Raw genomic sequence first — 22,739 nt, 5'->3', positions numbered from 1 at the left:
AAGAGACCCAGACATCACCAAAAAAATCTTACAGGTAAGCTTTAAAATTTTAAAGATATGTTAGGCTTCATTATAATGTTATTGCTTTCCTAACAGTACTGGGATTTTACATTGTGGTCTCCCTAGTTTCGCAGATCATTTTTACTGGTATTTTCTACAGATACCGCATCAAATATAATATTCAAAGGGTACATATTTTTGTGTTGTTTCAAGTACCTATCATGTACAATCCAGCAAAACACTGAAGGAAGGACAGTCACCCTATAACTATACACTCTACCCCCACTTGTGGGTTTTAATGACTTGGGAGCAATTGTTGCTCTCTGGTCCTGTTTAGTTTACAGAGAACTAACTCTACAGTGTGAAGACATAACTTATTTTATATATTTTTATTGATGATGTCTAAATGTTTACAACTTCAGATGAAAATACATAAGACATCAGAGTGCCAAACAGAAAACAGGTCTATGAACAGGATATTGTTGAATCTATTCAGATTTAAAAATACCATGTATACCATGATCTTTACACAGAAGTTTTGGTAAAACATGAGTTCGAACAACATTATTGATGGGGACATGTATAAATGGTGAGAGTTAATGGACAGAGACAATAAAATAGGAAAATTTCAAACATGAACATGTAAACCTAATCTGAACTTTTTTAATTAGGTCAAAACTATTGCAATAATGTTTCAAAGATGATATGAGAAATACATTAAATAAGTGACATGAACTTTTAGTAGTGTTTTCACTAAGGTTTTTGTGCTTAAGTATCAGGTATTTCAATTTTTTTTTTGGAAAAACTATTCCTATAAAGCATTAATATGCATCAGTAATTCAAAATCTGCTTTTATCATAATTGGAGTATTTAAAAAAAAAGTTATCAATAGAAATAAGTACACAAACAACCTGGTACTTGTATATACATGTACATTGTAAAACCACTATCTTAAATCCCATAGAAAACTTAAAAAAAATACAAATCAATGATGTCCTCGATACCTGATTCATTTTACATTGAAATGGAAAAATTATTTTCCAATATTCTGTCCCCATTATTTATTTTTTCATGACAAGTCAATAACATGTCCTTGTAAACAGACAATGTCAACTACAAGACATAATCCAATTCATATCTCAGGTAACTGTTTTTAACATCGTTGGGTATTCTGGGATAGGCAGGTATCATACTGTCCTGGGCGCCAATGTAAACTGTATTATAGACCTTCCAATATACATCTCGTACCTTTCTGGCTGGATGAAACAAACCCTGACAACAAAAGATAAAAGTACTAAATATTGTGACGAGAAAACAAACAATCACTGACTTACATCAAGAATTACTCAAATCTTACTATATCTTACATTTTTAATTTGATATTGCTAATAACTGTAAAACTTGCTCAAGTAAGACATAATAAAAACATAACATACATTAAATTATCATTTGTTATAAATGGAGTATAAACCTTTTTCAAGCCGATATCTAGTAGTTTTTTTTGTGTGTATATATACATGTATTATAAGAAGTATTTTCAAAATTTCTAAAAACATCTTTATTTTTAAGATAGATTCAGCTAGGCAGCCATTTCTAGCTTACCACAGCATAGTGTAATAGCCACTTACCTGTAAAGTATACTGTAGTATTTTTGAAGCTCCCATACCAACTCTAAATCCCTCTATGGCTCCCATGAAAGCTTGAACAACATGAGGTGATGTTTCAAATATGTTAGGCCAAACATAGTTCAATAAATGTACAAGGGCATCTTCACATCCAAAACCAAACACACCTAGGGCCATATGTTGTATGGTAGACATTGTCGTCTGTCTGTGTACCAAATCTCTGTAATAGTAATAGTGCTGATTTACTCAATATTTAATTTAGCTACTAATTTTACTGGAATAAGACAAAAGAATCAGGAGTTAAAGGTTAACGTGTCATACAGGTTAAATCAAAGGTTAAAGGTTAACGTGTAATACAGGTTACACTTAAATATTATTAACAAAAGGTTGTTGTTATCAGCAAATATGGAAAATTCTATGTTGTACAATCAGCATGATGTAGACATGTTACATACCACAAAATAAAAACTGTTTACATACTTTTTTTAGTTGTTTTTTTTTTTTTATTACTTTCTCAAGTTTTTAACTATAATTCTCAAACTTTAAACCCAACATGTGATGTGCAGCTGTTTATTTATAATTCAACACACCTGTCATTATGGAGTCAGAAAAAGAACTGAGATAAATCTCTGTAAAAAATTCTTACCTATCCATAAGAGCATCTTCCAACAATGGGGCCACAGCATATATATAATCCTTGCCCATTTCTCCGATATATTCAAACATAAAAGATAACGATTTTAACACACCATTTTGTACATTGAGTTCAGGTACACGATATTCATTCATTAGAGCTGGGATAACAGTAAATGGGGAACAAGTTTCTGCTACAATAGCGATAGCGACAGTTGTACACACACGATTCTGTCGTTCCTGTACTTTGAGATTGTTCAGTAGAGTTGCTAATACATCATGGGGACTAGAAAGAAAAAAAAAGAAATCAAATTTCATAAAGAATTCTATGTTCTACATTTCCACTTACCTGTTAGCTGAGAAGGTGCAATTTCAGTGTGGGAAAACTTATTTATTACGGTCCTCTAACTTTTGGCAAGTAGACTTACATTGTGTGCATGTTATTTTCCTGAAGAATTTTCAAAAATCTTAGAACAGTGTAAGATTTAATACTATGAAAGCTTCTTTATTCGTTGGTATCAATTTTCCTGGTTAAGGGGAAAAACACAAGTTGGTGGATTCTTCAATTCGTGGTTTTAAGGATCCTGTCATACAATTAAAAGTAAATATTTCTTTTTGTTGGGAATCAAATTTCGTATTATACCTTACCCACGAAATCCATGAAAATTGGTACCCAACAAACAATTATATATTCACAGTAAGTAAAAGTAAGTTTCTGTTTTCTGAAGTGTGAGGTTCTTATACATAGTAACTGTATTATTATTTTTCACTTTTGTATTGTATATTCATTCTTTGGTGGTAAATACATACATGTAGATATTGAATCAGTTTTCAATGCATACCATTTTCTGTTAATTCTATTACTTTTCTCTAACAGTGCATATAATCAAGTACTTTCTACAAGAGGTTATTATGTCAACCAAAAACTTAACAAATATTTTTCATGCTTTTCTATGTCAATTTTGTTATTCCTTTACAGGTGAATAGCACTAAGTTTCACAATACTGAATCAAATTCTAAATAGAAAGATTTACCCGATCGCCTTGGCAATGTAACCAAATGTATTGACTGTGGCTCTTCTGATAGCTTTCTTGTGAGCCTTGAGTAGTTCTAATAACTCAAAACAGATTCTCATCCATTCCCTAGCTGAGACATATTCTGCTCCCCTGTCTGCTATTCTCCCCACAAGATCTATACAGTTTTCTTGTACTTTCTCATGTCTGCAAATAGAAATCAACTTTTTAGCAAGACACACTTTTTGTAAGCAATCATACACCAAATGCTAGAAATAAATAGGATGTAAAATTTCAGTAACTAAAACATCATTTTCTAAATGTCTTAGATCATTAATACCTGATAACTTAACAAACATTATAACTGGACAGTATACACAAGAAATTACCAGTTAATCTTTTAACTTACAACAAAACTTAGTCACTGTATCAATTTTTGTGATTTTCTAATTTTCACCACTTTCACGTCATAAAAGCTTGAAAAAAAAGTAGCTGTGAAATAGATTTTGAATACTATACAAGGCTTATCATTTTTTATATCCCAAAATATATTCACTTGACAGAATTCGGCAAAATTGGTAAACATTAATATATTTACAGTATTTCGTCTTACTTTAGCAAGAAAGAAACTTGTAAACAATAAATACAAGATTGCCTAAATTGTGGCAACATGATAAGTGGTTTAAATTGTGATCCCATGCCTAGATGCTTTCTATGTGACCAGTTGCCATAATTGTTGTCACGCAATAGGTTACCTAGATTGCAGATACCACATGATCAGTTTCCAGTCATTTTTTTCTGAATGAAAGAACTTACTGATATAACAAGAAATCTGTAAGCGATGGCTCACTAGTGATACCCTCGCTTTTGATATGATATTAGGAACATAAACAAAGTCCTAAGTAAACAGGAAGTTTTGGAATTTTTACGAAAATGGCATACTATAGGAAGAATGTGTTAAAATATCGAGATGCTGTGATGAATTGTTGATGAGAAAAATGATATGAAAATTTCATCTTTCAAAATATGTCAAAAATAACCAAAGTCTGTGGTAAACAGGAAGTTGCTGTCAAATTATACTGAAAATGTATACCACCATATGGCATACCTACATGTATAACATTTAATAAAATATCAAGACCCTGTGATGAGTAGCTGCTGAGAAAAATGTGAAGAAAATTCAATCTTTTAAACATGTCAAAAATAGTCCTCAGTAAACAAAAATGTTTCCCACTGTATGGCATACCTACAGGAAGAATCTGTGAAAATTTCAAGCCACCGTGATGAGTAGTTCTTAAGAAAACTGTGACGGAAAAAAGGATTACGGAAACACGGACACACAGAAACATGGAAATATGGACAAGGGTAAAACAGTACACCCCCTATCCTTCCAAGGAGGGGTATAAGAATTAAGAACATATATTTCTGTTAAGAGCGGGACTAGTAACAGAATACAGAAGTATATAGGACTAAAATAAATTACCTGTTTTTGAGGATAGGAGTCAATCTTGGCAACAGATCTTTAATAGGAGGTGTCATTTTGGTCATACCAATAACATTAACAATAGACTTGAGAGCTCCCAGGATACTACCCAGTACTTCTGGATATTCTTCTCCCAAGTACTCATACAATACCACACCCAAATGTCCCATCAATCTTTCCTGAAAATAAATAATAATTCACTAATTGGAGTCATATTTATTAGTAGTTACAAACATAAAAATAACAAGCAGCATTTAAATTTGTAAAGTTACATATAATTACAGTGTTTCAGCAAAAGGGACACAGTCATGAAAGACAACACTTAAACAAACTTGAACACTTATATGAAAAGATGTAATTTCTAGATCTGTGCATTAGTATTAGAGTTGTCCAATAACTAATACACTGCCTTCCACCAACAGAGTAGACATTTTCTATTGAGTTCTCAAGTCTATACCTAAACAAGCTTTTCATGAAAGTATTTACAATCAACTGATTGATTAGTTGTAGTTTAACACTAAGGTAGATTATTATCCATACCTACTAGTAATCACTCTATATCATGTAGGCCATGTGCTTGGCAGAGAAGCAAGTGACTTTTTATAGTCTTTAGTTCTTCTCAACAAGGATGAACTCACAACTGCTGGCAACCATGGCAAACACAATACCATGAGTTTACTGAGCCAGGCTATTTACATTTATCTTACCTCTTGACATGTCTTCATCACAATAGCAATTCTAGAGATAAGATCAGCTGCCTGCTGTCGTACTTTGGCTGATTTGTTGTTGAGACGCCACAAAATTGTACCACAGATCTGCGGGAGATATGGTTTTACGCGCTTTCCCAGGGCATTTACCACAGTACCAAAGCCATTCAACATCACCACATCCTGTTGATCAGAAAGTGATAAAATATTGGGTTAATACCTTTATTCATATTAATACAATGTATGTACAAAAATCACTACATTATACGAAACAGATACATAACTACATTCAATAACTCTGGGATGATTTTACGAGGTCCACAAACGAAGTTGAAATTGGCAAAATCGGAAGTAAATATACAATAAAAAAAAAAAGAATCATAACAGTAAAAAACTGAATTTAAAATAGCGGAATTCAGCTAAAAAGTAGAAAAAATCATCCCTGAATAACTGACATAGGGCTTGTCCCGTATACTTGATGCTATGACTTGCTTCATGAATATGAAAATTTGTCATCTTGTTATCTCTTATAATATTTCTAATAAATCTTTCTTCAAGTGAATAAATACTATGAATCAAGTTTGTCATTGTGTCTTAATATCAAATGAAATCCATCAGATGTTTGGTACAGTGACCTATATTTTATAACACTCCTTATTTCTCCATTCTTAAACTTGAAATAAATATTTCTACTGCTAGTCCACATTTTTTGTACGTTAAAAATGTCACTTTGATATCTTTCACGAATAAATTTATTAATAACACGGAAAAAGCTGACTGGTACAAAGTCAACCTGTAAGCAAAAGAAAAAGCATGCAGTTTTGGAATATCATATGAATAACCATGAAATATTTTCATTTTTTCTTAAACAGGCAATTCTTTCATATTTTCTACTATTCTTTTAATTTTCAGTTTTGGGTTTGTTACTACTATTACTATACAAAATTACAGGCAAAATAAATTCAATAAAAAAAATAGAGATTTTTAAAGTAATACCATAAGAAAACTATACTGTTCATCACAATGAAAAAGATCAAACATTACCATGATCCACAATCTCAATTCAACAGATCAATGTTTAAATGTTTCTCATAACCTTAAAAAGTCATATCTTGCAGTAACATTCTAAAGCTAATGGCAGCTTATCTCACTAACTACATGAATGGCATAATTTTCTTTATCTTAAATGCCAACAACTTAGTGGATGTGATTAAAAAAATAAAATCATAAGATTAGGGTCAGATTTCATCAATATTTCACATAAGATGTTCTTCAAATCTTCCTTTTCTAGCAATCTCATTTGTAAATGTATGTATATGTATATAAGTAAAAGACAGATTAGAAGAACTTCTCAGGTTGAAATGATTCATGAAACTGGATCCACTGGGTATACCATTGTGCTGACAACACAGTTATAGGAGACAATACAATGTTATAACCAAACCTCAGTTGTCTGTTCCTGGAAGGCATACAAGATACCATCAATTAACTGTTCCTCAAGACGCGAGTCAATGTCTGCAGCTCCAAGGTTAGCCATAATCTTCTCAATTGTCTCCATTACCATCTTACGATACTGTTCAGCCTCATCTTTCAGGTCATCCACGACACGTCCTACGATTTCTGCAGCTCCAACCTTGTTGGCTATTTCTACTGTAGTGTCCACAAGTTGTCTGTAGTTTCTTCTATCCAGTGCCATTCTCTGGTTCCAGAAATGTTTGAAGAATGGAGGTAGAATTTCTTCCTTGATGTACTGAGGCTCTACACCATCAGTGGCACAACATTGTTTTACTACCTATCATATAGTTATAAATTTTCTTTACATTTTAATAAGACATGAAAATATTTGGCAAATGTACATTTGATGTGAGGCCTATTCAAAACATGATCTAACTTGGTATGAGCTATGGAGGTTTGTTTAAAGTAGTTTGTTTATAAAGATATTCTAGATTAGCCTCAAGGACAATATCATTTACATGCTACATATATCTAAACAAATTTTGATTCATTTTAATTTCAAAATGCTGTGTTTTAGATTCAGATTCAATATTTTATTAAAGTCTCACCAGTTGTACAACATATACATTACCACAATTTAGACAACATACTTATGCTTAAAAGTCAACAATAAAAGACATAAAAGTATGAAAAGCAGTAAACAAGTGCTATTCTATTAAGAATTATGAGAGACTATAAAGATATATTCATAAATGTACACATGCAAAATAAAATACAAGAAGAAATATACAGCACATTTATAAAAGTTAACTATTTATATAAAAAAAAACTTTGGAACTCTCTAGCTGTTTAGAAGTGAAAGGAAAAAAGGGGAATATAAAATTGGACACTAAATTCACCATATTCTAACAGAGAGCAACAAAATGGACAAGAATGAAAGAGTTGGACAAGAACCAAAGAATTTTAAAATGGATTACAGACATACGAAATCAAATGACCAACCTTCAATACAATTTTCTTCATTTCTTCATCAGGAGACTGGAACTCTCTGATCAGGATCAACATGACTTCTCTGGTATAGTAATTAGCATATTCAGCATCCATCAAAGGAATAAGGTAACCAATAGCCTTCAAGAAAGCAGCTAAACCCTAAAAAAAAGATACAAATCTATAAATACATGTAGTAATTAGCATATTCAGCATCCATCAAAGGAATAAGGTAACCAATGGCCTTCAAGAAAGCAGCTAAACCCTAAAAAAAGATACAGATCCATAAATACATTTTGTAATTACTATATTCTGCATCCATCAAGGGAATAAGGTAACCAATGGCTTTCAAGAAAGCATCTTAAACCTAAAATTGATACAGATCTACATATACATGTAGTATTTAGCAAATTAAGCATCCATCAAGGAATAAGGTACTGTGAAACTACTTTAATTCCTGGATACTAATTTTCATGTATGATTCTTGAATGTGTGGTTTTGAGGTTTTCAGAATAAACATCAATAGTAATCTCCACGAAAATACCCCATGTACAATAGTACTTTCAGAATAACCTATTGACCTCCAAGAAAGCAGCAAGTCCCTCAAAATACTGTTAATAGTACCTAACAAAATCACTAGTATCCATCATTGGAACTACAACTTGGAAAGAAATTTAAGTGGCTTTCTCATATATAGAGCAGTAAATTATTAATCGTTCCCTGTGTAAGATGTTTTGATGAATAACATGTGAAATAAATTTGGTAGTTTCACTATTAGACTTTCTCTCGCCAATGCGACATTTAACTTCATTCGATTTGGAATATAAATCTGCCAAAAATGAAAATTTATTTCAGAATAACAATATATGCTGAAAACCCTTGAAGAATTAACTCATGAAAGTAACAAGCTCCACACACTCCTTAAATCTTGGCAGTTAATGGCAGTCAGTTTAATATGAGTCCTTTTGGTTGAACAATAAAACTGATTGCTTAATTTTGGAAACATGGGTCTTTTTCTCAACAATATTCTAATTTAACTAATGTGCAATTGCAAGTATCTAATTACTAACCTTTCCTCTATGTTGTCTGATACCCTTCCACAAAGGTTTGAGTACACTGTCAAAGGATTCAATACCATAGGGAGTAGCAGCTTCTGCCAAGGCAGCCAGAGCTAAAGCTGTGATGGTACGTACCTTCTGTTGTTCATCTACTAAACCTGCAATAATACATACAATGTCAGGCTCTATAAGAATCAGGCAGTGGGTGAAACATCATATAAAAAACACAATTTTGAGAGTTTAATGTGACTACAGTGAAAGAACTTAAATTCATGGGTACCACTTTTAGTGAAAAACCTTAAGTTCATAAATTCTTGAATTTTCATGGATTTGAAAACTACATCATACAAATGCATGGGAAATTTCCTTTTTGTTAGGAACTAAATTTCAAAGTTTATCAAACCCAAGAAAACCATGAAAATTAGTACCCCACGAACAATGACACTTTAACAGTATTTGCACCATCAGAATCAAGGAAAAAAAATAGATTTTCCCTATCACTTTAGTAAACTGAGTTATAATTTCATTGAAATGCACAGAAAATGAACATTTCAAGGGCAGATTACTCTGTCAAAAACCTCATTTTTCTAACATTCTATTGAAAAATTTCTCACCAAATCCAGTCATACAGAAATCACAGAGTGGTCTTTTCAAATAGTGAAATCATCTTTGAGTGGAATAATATTTTCAGATAATTGAGTTTTTACATGCAGGTTTCTGCTTTTTCTTATTTTGCCTGATTCTTACAAAGACATAGTTAATATGGCAAAATAAGTACTTGTTTAAGAAGGTAAATAAAGCTGTATTTACATGTGTGTATGTGCTCGTCATCTGAAATGGATAACTTACCAAGCATTTTATTAAAAAAAAAAGGATCTCTCAGGACTTCACAATTCTTCACTTGCAACACTTTCTTTATGTTTTTTTTTACTTTGCAATGTGTTTCTAGCACACCGCAATGTTTTTTTTTTCTGTTCAAAATAACACAAAAATAGAAAATGAACAACTTATGTTAGCTAGAAATTTTACCATGCTCAATAATTTCCACCAGATTCTTCAGATGAGGCAGTATAGCACAACCCATCAATATGGCTATCTGTTGTACAATCTTTATACCAGTATGTCTAGCCTGCCAACTCTTCTTACTCTTACACACAGCCTTCAAGAAAGGCAGTAGGGAGGGGATACCGAGGGCTGAGGCTACCACAGCAAAGGCTCGAGCAGTTGTGTTACGGACATATTCATCCATATTGTCAATATCAGGTCTCATTGTGGAAATCATAGTGGCCAAACCAGCAGCCTGAAAGTATACAATCCATTTTTGTTTAAATTCATTTTATAAACAAGGGCAAAAGATAAGCAAAATCTTATCATAAATATTAAAGAGCATTTTTAACAACTCCATGTTTGAAGTTAAGATATAAGACAAATGTGTAGCATAATCGTTTGTATATTTAATTGAACAAAATTTATTAATTGGCCTGCAAAGGTGTAAGTCCTTATCCCATTATTCTGGTTCCATATTTAATTTCTATTTTAGGCAGGCATAACCTGTACGAGGAAATTAACAATTAAAAAAGGCCTTATCCACAGATAAATCACTAGATCTTAGTAGACTTGGGACGCCCTGTCTGCAGCTCATGTTTTTCCATATTTCGACTTTAATATAGAACCTGTCAGACTGAAATCATACCCTCTGTGATTCTAAGGTCACAGCTTAGATTCATTTACAAATCACCAAGATATACATGTATCCTTACCTTTGCTAAATTAGAGATGATTTCTCTGCCTTCCACTCTGGCATAGTAGTCTTCATCAATCAACAAAGGTTCTATAACAACAAGAATCTTATGGACATACGGTCGTACCAAATCATCAAGTTTGTACAGTATTCTGTCAATGACTTTTACCAACAAATGTCTCTCCTGGTCCTCAAGGGTTGGGGACATAAGTAAGGGGAGAATTTGGTTAAAAAGAGGACCTGCTCCAAATTCTCTTGCTTTGTCAGTAATTTGTCGTAGTGCAGCCTGAAATAAAAAAATATCTGAATACAGGGAACAATTAGGATGAATATTCATTATTCTTAATTACATCAACTTATTTTCTTAAAAAAGAACAATGAAATAAACAGGATTTCCTATTATTTCTTCTTAGATACTTATAAATTGTTATTTGTTATGGCTCAAGCTAAAGCTCACAAAGAGAATACCCCTGAGAATACCCCAGCATCCAAAGTTCAATGTAAAACTTTTATGATAGATTATCTCTCTTTGGAGTCCTCTAAAATAGTTTAATTTCTTCATTCACATCTAAATATGGATAAATGCCCAATGCCTATATATATCAAAAAAACTTTGTTTGAAGGGGTTACAAAATTAAAACAAGAAGGCCTGGGACATCAAAACAGTTCAATTTTACATACATCTAACATGAGCTACATGTATATAATGAAGTCCATTACCTTTCTCATAGGAGGAGTTCCGTTCTTTATCTTCAGGAGAAGCTTCATGATCTTTCTTTCTTTCTGTTCCTCAGCACTCAATGCTTCTTCATCAACATCAACCTATATATACAAACATACCAAATTTATTGTCATTCAGTATACTGTAGGGCAGGAAATTTCTGTGAGGTCCCAATTTTCACTATACTTGCAGTTTGAGGAATTATGAATATAAATGCTTCCCAAATTGAAGTCCAGATATTTTTACGTATATTTTAATTCCATTAAATCTGAAGATGCTAAAACAAAAGACCACAAAAATTTAATACCCCATTTCATAGGGCAAATACCAACATTTTTCACCCAGGAAAATTACTCTCTATATGGTATTCTTAATCTGTCAAAATTTCTGGTAAACTGCTTATTTAATGCAAGCTAGATTTGTATTAAAGACTATATCATGTCATTATCCATTCATTTTTTATTAAAGCATATATGAAAAAATGATTACACCAACTATAATTGGAAGCTCTTCAGATAATAGCATTCTATTTTTTTTTTCACTCAATAACAAAATTTTATGATTCTTAATATGAATGGGATTGTTCATCATATTAGATTTCTTTTTCTGTGCAATTAAGTATGCCACTAAAAATATATCAACAGTTATTTTAGTCATCTCTTTTTCAAATAGTTAAATAATGGTTGAAGACAATAAACACTTACTAATAACTTGTCAAAGTACTGCATGTCATCAGGTTTCATCATGGGCAGATTGCCTTTGGGCTGCATATCTACAACTTGGACTTTGTTGTCTGGTGTCTGTATACGGAAACCTGTTGGAGTACCTGCTATAGGTGTGGGTGTGGCTAACAAACGTCTGGCTGGGGTTCTGACAGGAATATAACCAGCTGGTGGAGTTAAAACCTGCAAATAGACAATTTCTGAATATTATGACAGAATACATATTATACAGATCATCAATTACTTTACTGAAGTTACAGAATGCTGTGTTGTTAGGTTCAATGTTTTATCAACATTCTGAAAAATCTATTTCTACTTCAATGGAATTGAGTCTGTTATTCTTGTCATATTGAAAGATTCATAAACTTTTACTAATACCTCTACACACTGCTTTGGTACAAATATGTTCATCTAATAAAACCCTAGCAAAGTGTTTAAGATCAGTTCGTTTTGGTCATATATAATCATCCTATTGGGTTTTCCATTGTAAATTACCTTATAACCAGGTGGAAGAATGGCATCCAGCTCATCATCAGTGATTGGTCTATTTCTCTCATCCAGTTCTCTCTGCCATGTATAGGCCTGTAACTGTTCTGGTGTCATTGACATCAGCTGATTGGGAGAAGGTGTGGCCATGGCCATAGCCTTGGGTCCAACAGGAGTAGTACCACTAGGTGTAAACCCAGCTGGTGTTTGTCCACCGGGGGTAAAACCACTTGGTGTTGATCCACCTGGAGTTGTCCCCCCTGGTGTCATACTTGGTGTTAATCCACCAGGTGTCTGTCCACTAGGTGTTGCACTTCCAGAAGCTGCACCACTTGGTGTTGCACCTGGAGTTTCATCCCATCTAGAACGTCTCTTGCTGGCACCTGGAGTGGGGGTATCCTGGATGAGGTCACCACCTCTATCTGTTTTTGGAGTTTCTGCCCATCCACTACCATGACCCGGAGTTTCTGGAAAAAGATATCAACATCAGCTGATTCAGTGTTCACGTATATTTATGTATAAGTAAACAAACCTACAGTAACAACAGCTCTTTCTGTAAACATAATATTTATTTATAAAATAATGCAATACTTCAATTGCAGCAATTATCATTTTTACCAATGCAATATAAACCCTTTTTCCTCTTTATTTTGCAAAACAAAATTCTTAATTCTAATAAAGGCTTTTTCATGTTAATGACAACTTACCTCTTTCAGTCGATGGTGTTTCATCCCACCTATTTCACCAACTTACCTCTTTCAGTCCTTGGAGTTTCATCCCATCTATTTCTTCTTGCACTAGGTGTGGCCTGATGACCAGGTGTACTTTCTCCACGTCCAGGTGTGGTGGCCCCAGGTGTCAGGTGACTTGGTGTAGAGTCCCACTGTCTTGTACTTTGTCCAGGTGTAGCCCCAGGAGTCTCAGACCCTTTCTGTCTGCCAGGTGTTTCGTCCCAGCGAGTGTTAGAGGGTGTAACAGCTTCTTCCCATCCACTTTTAGCCTTTTTGGTTTGAGGTGTATCTTCAGCAGACAGATCCCATCTACGTTTTTTCTTCTCAGCAGCAGCAGCAGCAGCTTGAACCTTCTGTGCTGAAGCATCTGGTTGTGAACCATTTACAGGCTTTAGACTTCCATCCTTGGCTTTTTCTTGCATCTGTTTCTCCAAAAGTTTCTGAAAAAATAAAAATAAAAATCATGTCATTAAATTATAGTGACTAGAATCACAACAACTACTTCAAATCATAATGTATCATTTTAATTAAACGTTGTAAACTTCTACAGTATATTATACAAATCATGAAGATCAAGGTACCTAGACAAATATTAGCAGAATCATTGCTCCTTAACCTTATGGTATCTTACAGCAATCACAACGAAATAAATAAAACACTTCAAGTTAAGGGGATCAGGAAAAAAGCCTCCCCCCGTGAGAAATTATTTAATCAATTATGAAGAATATTTCTATTAGTACTGGAAGTGCAAAATTTGAAATTTAATTTCTAAATTGTTTACATTTTAACTTTTCGTTTCTTTTTAAGACAATATTTTATCAATAAAATGATAACAGTTGTTGAATATACATTCTTTAAAAATATATCTAAAAACAGTCATTTTATTTTCTTTTTAAAAAGTGTATTACTGGCAGCTTTTCTTATTTCATTGATGAAATTTCAAATGATTCTGATAATAAGAAATATAACATCGAATATAAAATGAGTAAACCCTTGAAAAAAATACACAGAAATTGAACCATTTTAATTCAAACAAAAACTTCCCATATACACCAAATAGCATTAAAAATTACACAAAAAAAGACAAACACAAATAAAATGCAGTACCAATATAAAAGGAACTGTCACAACAAAAGAAAAATTTTTAAAAATACACACAAAAAAAACCAACCAAACAAAAAAACAAAACAAAAATATTTTTACATTAACATTATGCTTATTATAAGATAGGGGATTATGTCCTAGACTTTTTAAGAATCAATGTTTAGTTTCTATGTAAAATGCCAGACATCTTTTAACCACAGCTTTTTGCAGGTTTACATTAATTTGCCATACAATAATCAGAAGTTTTCAAAACCTGTACGAGTAATTTTTATACTGGTCATATTATTATCTGAACTTTACAATATAAATATATGGCCCATAATGTTTAGAGTAAAAAAGGATGTGTGCTTTTTTATATTTTATGCTTGCATAAAATCGTCTGAATATAGCTGAAACATTGCTGCTCGGACGTTAAACCCCAACAAACAAACAAACATGCTTGTATAAACACTAAGTACATTTCACTAGTGATATTAACCTTTTCTCTGTCCAGTTGCTGACTGACCATGACCTTGGAGAATGTTCTGGCATTGATGTCTGGTGTTTTCCCGCCTGAAAATATAAAGAAAAAATGTCACGACACACGGCCGTGACATACAGAAAATAAGTACAAGAATGAGACTTCAATCAATAAATAAAGATGAAATTTTAACATTTTACTCAAAACAAATCCTATGACAACTTGAACAGTTCACAACCACCTATTTAGAAATGAATCTAAAGTACATTCTCTTCACAAGGAAAAAAAGTACAGAAAACACTTGATTACTCCAATGATGTTGTGGAAAGTTGTGAACTGTTCTAATGCTGGAATGATCACACAAACACCAGTGAGATCATAGGGATGTCCAAACAGGTCAATAATAAGTTATTTTTGCATCACTACCTCAGTTCATACCCATTAATTACAGTATCCAAAATAGATAGTACTTTCATATGTCCATATCTGACAGTTGCTAAAATGAAGCATCTAGTCACCATTCCAGCATTAGTTGTGCCTATTTTTACCATTTGACCATTATTCATACGTACGCTTCCGTGTATCTTCTCATTTCACCATCAATAACCTGCATCCAATAATCCTAAAATTAGTCTCATATTAATATAGTAAATCTTTTTCTATCACACTATGTAGACACACATTCAGAGGGGTCTTATTTGTTGTTTATCATGTAATTCTCTTATCACAATTTTTCCAAGATATAAAAATAAAAAAATTTCTACTGATTATATTTTATACCTGAAGTTTGTTACCTTCATCATTACGCCAAAAGAGAAAAATAAAAGACTCGAAAACTTTGTGTGTTAGACATTCAAGCTGCTAAACTTAAGTACAATAGCTCTTATTCCTAAACACTAGTCACAAACTATCAAATGTTTAAACATTTAAAGATAAGTGCTTGGGGATAAAGCCATAAAGGTTTAAGGTAAAATTGATGTTGAACTTGAGGTAAACCACCTCATTTTAAGATGTGTTTCTGTTTCAGTCCTCTCCACAGAACCTCTGGTCGCTAGAAAGGAAAGATAACTAATATTAAAATCTTTTCCACTGTGATTTGTGTATAAATAAGCAAATATCTTATGTGCATGCATTCTCATAACCATTCATTCTTCTTCATCTCTCATCTTTTCATTCTTAAACTGATTCTCTGATTTGTACACAACATTTCATAAAAATTCTATTCTGTACCTACACCCCCTACCCAAAAAATACATAATTTAACCAGAAATGAAATGAAAAGTAATAAATCTTCCCGCTGTGTAATTTTTCCAGATGAATATGTAACGAAAGAAATTAAGGGAGATATTCTTTACATTTACTGCCATACAGGGAGATGCTCTTTACATTTACTGTCATAAAGGGAGATGTTCTTTACATTTACTGCCAAATAAACAATACTAAGAATCAATAAGTCGAATTTTAAGTTTAAATGGAAACAAAAACAAAATTTTTCCCTTAAGTTAGTTACCTGTATCACCAACAATGAAAGCAAGTCTAGTTTTATATCCATAGTTACTAAGGAAGACCAAAAAACTACTCAAAGCTTATAAAATTTCATTATAAATAAGAAGTGAGAAACTTGTAAAAAAACAAGGTTGCCAAAGGCTGACCAAAGGAAATGTATGAAAATGAAGTACTTCAATTGCTAATAAGGTTGTTTAATCAGATCAACTTAAAGTTTCTATCATAGCGTGATGCAATGCAGTACACATAGTATCCCCCAAAAATATTTAAAAATATCAAAATAAAACAAAACCTGTCTTACCTATTAGATTATTCAGAATGTAATCACATGACAATAACATGTCATTAGTAAATTTCAATGTTTCAAATGGAAACCACAAATCATTGATAATATTTCTTTAACCAATCAAATAATTGGAATCCATTGATCAACATTTTACTAAGCCATAAAAATCAACTATTTTGAAAAATACTTTACAAAGCTTAAAATGTGACGAAGTAGGCAGATCTCATCCTAACAGGGGCTGTTAAAATTTTGTTTCCTCAATGTTTTTTGTCTAAATAGTAGTATTTGTGGCTGTTACTCTGAAAACTCTTGGTAGACATGTCATCAAAATTTAAACACAACGAAAAAATCTCATAAAGTGAAAAAATCACAGTTCAAACATACTGTTACAAACCATTTTAGCAACATATTTTTGAGATATGATTGGATCTGAATTACATTTAAAAACAAATCCCAACAATTTAATGAAGAACAATTTCAAACTTTAACTCCAGAGAATTATACCACAAAATTCTGCAAAACCCATATAAATATTATTTTTCAGTTTCAAAATTTCCCGATTTTTTTTTTAATTAATGGTACATATATCCCTACAGTTATTGTTTGAAAGAGTTCAATTCTTAAGTAGTATTATTAAGGTTAACAGAAAACAAAAGAAAGATACCAACCATCAGCAAAAGGATCGTATCTGGGAGGGGAGATAATTCTCTGTCTCATTCTAGCTCGATATTCTCCCTCTCGCTCAGCAATCTTTGGAGCTCTGTGCTCAGCCATAGGATCATAGTCCTGTAAAATAATAAAACAAATAATTATCATTCAATGCCTAATGCAATCTCATGTGTAGAGTGTATAGTTCCTACTTCAGTTTTGACACCTCTTCCACACTCAGTGCTAAAATCACATTCTATAATGTTTCTTTTTTTCATTTCCTGTTCAGCAAAGCATATAAACTAGGGGAAGTGATGAGTAGTATATCAGAATGTGATTATAAGTTTATAAAGGGATCGTGCAAAATGTATAATTTATAATATCGTATCGAAAGTTTTATTATTATAATTCTTGAATCTCGATAATAAAATTTACAAATTTTTTAAACAATTTGAATATAAATCTGAATATCCACTCTGTTTTTCACCTTGTCATTAGCAGTGTCATTTAGAAAATTGAGCGGTGCTGTATACGATGACCCTCTCTTCTGGTAACCTGCCCCAATATCATCATCATCCTGTAACATATAAATGATTTTTTTTTAAATCTAATATTTTCATTTGTTTATTTTTTTCTACCAAGCTGGACATACAATTTATTACTTGAGCAGTGATATCGTTTGCCTTGAAGTATGTGTACCTCCGAAATAAAGCTGTTTCTCCTGACGATAGTTTCCCAGTATGTATCATTAATCATTGAAATGTTTTTATTGGTTATTCATATAAATATTTATTTATCCTGCCTTTAAAGCATTCTTTCAAACCTATTACTGAATAAATTTTATACTGAATTCTGTTCAATCCCAATTTTATTGATGAAATACTGTTTTCACTCTTGATATTGTCCTAATACACATTTAACATACAATGTACTTACATCCAATTCTTCATTAGGAGCAATAGATGTGACATATCCTTCAAACTTTCCACTAGCACTGTAAATATCTGTATCATAGTGACCTTCAGCCCCTAATCCTACTTTGTTGACTTCAACATCCTCTTCTTCTGTCAGCTTCTTTTTCTTATTTTGTAAATGTCGCACTTGTTCTTCTATCTCTGAAAAAGAAATCATGTTTTTTTTCAACAATGGATTCAGATATTTTCTTGAGCACAGCTGGTGGCAAATAATAACAACTCCACTTTCCTTCCGTAGTAAAAATTGCATCAAAACTTTTAACTAGGTGTCACATACAGTATCAATATCCAAATGTAAAATCTCCTAAAACAACAGTCTAATGTGACCAAAAGAAAGCAACCATATGATTACTGTATTAAAAATGTATGTCGTTTTTCCAATAAAATATCGAGTTGAATTATTATCAGGAGGGACTAAGAGGTAATTTAAATTTTAAGGCCCATGATAAGAATGAAATACATGATAATAACTTATCCAAGACTTCCATTTTTTTCACGATAAAAACAAAAAATAAGAAATAAAAATTTCCAGGATAATTTTTTTTAATATACCTTCTCCATCCCTACATCAAATTGCATTCAAAAACCAGTAATAATGAAGATGTTTAAAGTATTTTTTTGGCAGACTCTATATAATGATATATAGATACATTTTAATCTTGTAACTAATTATTTAAATAACTAATGAAAAATTCCAAGAAAACTTTGCAAAAAGATAAATGACATGAAGCCTAAGGGTCCTGAAATTTTGACAGCCCATGCTGGACATTTTTGTCTTTTACATGCTCAGCTTGAAAATAAACTTTAAAAAAAAAACGTTTGTATGTAGTTATTTTAAGATAAATATTGGAAAGTATGTCATTTCATCACATACTCTGTATTTTACAAAATATCAAAGCGAGTCAACGAGTTTGAGTTTCGACCACACGTGGATGTTCCAACATGTAAACCAAACATTGTATCTCTCGGACTTTTTCATCACAGAGGCAAATAGCCGAAAACTTCCGAGTGAAGAAAAAAAAATGTTGATTATTTATATAAGAAAATCGCTAACACATTTTGTATATTGATTTAAATGGTATGTTGACTTCTGTGTTATAACGATTTAATCAACAAATTTAAAATAATTACAAACTACATGTACGACTGATTCGTAGTTTCAGTTCCATGTGCTTTCGTTACCTCTGAAAGATCAGCGGGAAAATGGTGGACTTGTTAATCTTTTTTCTTAATTAATAAATGTATGAAAATTCTCCAAGTTACTTTAATTAATTCATATATGCAATGGGGCTGCATGTGTACCGTTAATTCAGTTATGCAATCAACTAATCAGTTACAGGTAAATCACAGTCATAGGTGGCTGCACATCGGCAAAAATTGAGACACGCCTGTCAATTAATTTCCAATAAACAATGAGGAGACTGGTAGACAGGATGTTTATACACTAATAAAACCACGCCAACTAATTTATAAGGGTTGACAATTTTTTTATGTCAAATATTAAAAAATTGTCGTCGGTCATATGCAAAATTTGTCTGTCAATGACCGGCATTTTTTACCGTTTTCGGATCCATGATGAAACCTAATTTGTTGAAAAGGGAACCTGAAACTTTTGCTTCAGACCTTGCTCGCAATTAAGGCCAATGCCTTCCTCATATTAATACAATGAATGAAATAATGTTTAGTGTGTGGTTATTGTACCAATTTAAACATTACAGGGATGAATTTACGAGATCTAAAAACAAAGCAGAAATTGGCAAAATTGGAAAAAAACATACAGTAAAAAAAGAATCGTAACAGAAAAATTCAGATTTGAAATAGCAGAATTCCACTAAAAGCGCCAAAAAATTCCTCCCTGAAACAAGCATCCCATCAAGACCAGTCACAAAAAAAAAGAAAGTCTTTGTCACCTTTACAGACTTTAAAAAGGCGTTTGACACGGTTTGGGGAGAGGGCCTCTTCTATATATTATCAAAACATAAAGTCCCGAATAAAACTTTTAATATCATTTATTCTATTATCAAAACACAAAATGTCGAATGAAATTCCCAAACTGTTTAAGTCAATATTTTCCCTCCAGTTGTGGAGTTAAACAAGGTGATGTCCTCAGTCTAACCCCTTTTAATCTGTTTATAAATGGTATTTTTGATCAGCTTAAAAATGGGAACACTGAACAAATATTAATTGGTATTTTAAAAATTACATCACTGATGTATGCAGATGATATTATTCTGCTGTCAGAAACAGAAAAAGGCCTGCAAAATGCACTTAACATTCATAATGATTTTTACATTTCATGGAAACTCGAAGTAAACACAAAAAAATGGAAAATAATAATATTCAATTCAAATGGAAAAAGTTTTCTCAACAACTTCAGTATTGATGAAAATATGCTAGAAACAGTAAAATCTTAGTGCTACATGGGCATTACATTTAACTACAATGATAATTTGAATCTATCAAAAAATAACCTAATGGAGAAGGGAAGAAAGGCCTGGCTTAAAATAAAAAATGTCATATCTATAGATGTTCCTCGTAAGTTACTTGAAAAGTTATTTGACACTTTGGTAATACCTGTTATTCTTCATGGAAGTGAGGTCTGGAGAGCTGGAAAAACTTTCAGTGACTCTGACCCATATGAACACTTACATTTGAAATTCATAAAAGAAATCCATGGAGTAAATAATAAAACTACAAACATTGCATGCTTAGCAGAACTGAACAGAACATCTCTTCATCTAAAAGTTAAATTGAATACGATTAAATTTTTAAACCATATCCTCAACTCCCCTGATACACTAGTCTATGAAATGTTCAGAGAAGTTAAAAACCACAACTTGTGGATGTCAGATGTAAAAAATATGAAATGTTCAGAGAAGTTAAAAACAACAATTTGTGGATGTCAGATGTAAAAAATATACTAAATAAATTAGGAATCTGTCATCTTAACTTACAACTTAATAATCTTCAATTTTATATCAAAAGAATCAAACAAAAACTACACAATCAGTTTAAGCAAAATTAGTGGGCTCACTAGCTATGAGTGAAAAACTGTCATTTTTCTGTAAAATATTTATTCTGTCTAAAAGACCTCCATATACTGATTTATGTAAATCTAAAATAGAAAGATCTATATCAGTAAATTTTGTTTGAGTGCACATGCACTAGAAATAGAAAAGGGTTGGTACAAAAACAGAGAGAGAAAAAACGTACTTGTAATCATGTGATAGTAGGAATATAGAGGATGAATATCATTTCTTCTTGGTGTGCACCCACTACACACGACAAAGCAATCAATACAGAACGAAATTGGACAACTATAATTTAATTTCTTCATCAAAACCTCACCTCACACCAAGAGTCATAGCGTATATATTAAACAGTAGCTCTATAGAAATACTAAAAATAACTATCAAATTCATGAATGAATGTTGGAATTGAAGATCAATTTATTTTAACAGAAATTATATCAATATATAAAGTTACAACTATAGATTAATCTGTTTTGATCAGATTTATACCACTGTCGCACCATGGTCATAAATTTTATATATAATGTATATTACATTGTTCTGTTTTTGTTCATGCCATAACCATTTACAGTAAATGTGTTTGTGCAAATAAAATTGTCTATTGACATTGCCGTAAGTGAAAGTTAGCTGCGAAATCGTAGCTCTTGATCTTTTTTTTTTTTTTTTGATTTTGCGATCTAGACTCTAACGTTAAGAAAATACAAAATAAAATCGTTAGAGCTACGTTTCGCAGGTAAGTGAAAGTAAGAGTAAGACATAATTTACATTAGCTAAATATGTTTGGTAAGTGACACCTACAATTTGCTAAATTATACAGAAAAGTGCATGCTATGGGCAATTCATTAAAAATAAAGGTACAACAGACGTCGGTTTTTTATTTACATGTATGTTGCCATTATTTTTAACTAGCGACATGCAAGCAGTAAACATTGATAATATGGGGCTTTTCAAAAACCATATACTTGTATTACACGATATTTTTATCCGACTATTCATAGGTATTGTCATATATAATATCGATTAATCTATCAGCATCACTGATTTAATTTAAAAGCTATTTTGTAAATCCAAACCTTCTCTTGTTGTGGCAGCCATTTTATATTCATCGCACTGAGGTCGATTGATAAAAGGTAGATTTATCAGATTTAATTTTTGGTATCTAATAATACTGAAACGATTTTAAATGCGACAAATTTCTTGCGTCTTGCTTCCACATAATTCATTGAACTATTTAGCAAGGCCCGTGAGTATTCGTACCATTTGAAATTCTCGGTGAATGATTTCATGAAACCCACGAAAAACCAGTGTCTAAATGCACAAAGAACATGATAAACTCATTTCCTCCCGAAATTTATTTGGAAGCTCAT

At 32.1% G+C, this 22,739-nt stretch overlaps 1 protein-coding gene across 2 annotated transcripts; it reads right to left on the bottom strand.

Annotated features, from left to right (window-relative positions):
- Nucleotides 1-374: 374 nt before the first annotated feature.
- LOC148603912 (splicing factor 3B subunit 1-like) lies at nucleotides 375-22,489 on the bottom strand. Of its 2 annotated transcripts, XM_088551287.1 has the most exons (20): nucleotides 22,446-22,489; nucleotides 18,303-18,481; nucleotides 17,854-17,943; nucleotides 17,387-17,504; nucleotides 14,945-15,018; nucleotides 13,385-13,802; nucleotides 12,641-13,098; nucleotides 12,128-12,328; nucleotides 11,423-11,524; nucleotides 10,722-10,988; nucleotides 9,991-10,261; nucleotides 8,974-9,119; nucleotides 7,919-8,065; nucleotides 6,906-7,253; nucleotides 5,462-5,644; nucleotides 4,755-4,933; nucleotides 3,293-3,478; nucleotides 2,272-2,544; nucleotides 1,629-1,845; nucleotides 375-1,272 (listed from the first exon to the last, which is right to left on the bottom strand). In XM_088551287.1, the coding sequence occupies exons 1-20, from the start codon at nucleotides 22,465-22,467 to the stop codon at nucleotides 1,114-1,116; spliced, it is 4,038 nt and encodes a 1,345-aa protein (XP_088407413.1). In that variant the 5' UTR covers nucleotides 22,468-22,489; the 3' UTR covers nucleotides 375-1,113. The 2 variants fall into 2 exon arrangements, with proteins under 2 accessions (XP_088407413.1, XP_088407414.1); XM_088551288.1 differs by lacking the exons at nucleotides 17,387-17,504; nucleotides 17,854-17,943; nucleotides 18,303-18,481; nucleotides 22,446-22,489 and adding an exon at nucleotides 15,499-15,638.
- Between the last annotated feature and the right edge of the window lie 250 nt (nucleotides 22,490-22,739).

This window comes from Perna viridis, chromosome 11, assembly GCF_037379345.1.
Source record: "Perna viridis isolate PV_CMFRI_1.1 ecotype Kerala chromosome 11, ASM3737934v1, whole genome shotgun sequence".
NCBI lineage: Eukaryota > Metazoa > Mollusca > Bivalvia > Mytilida > Mytilidae > Perna > Perna viridis.
Note: the sequence above shows the minus strand (reverse complement) of the source record. Positions and strands in the feature narration are given on the sequence as shown.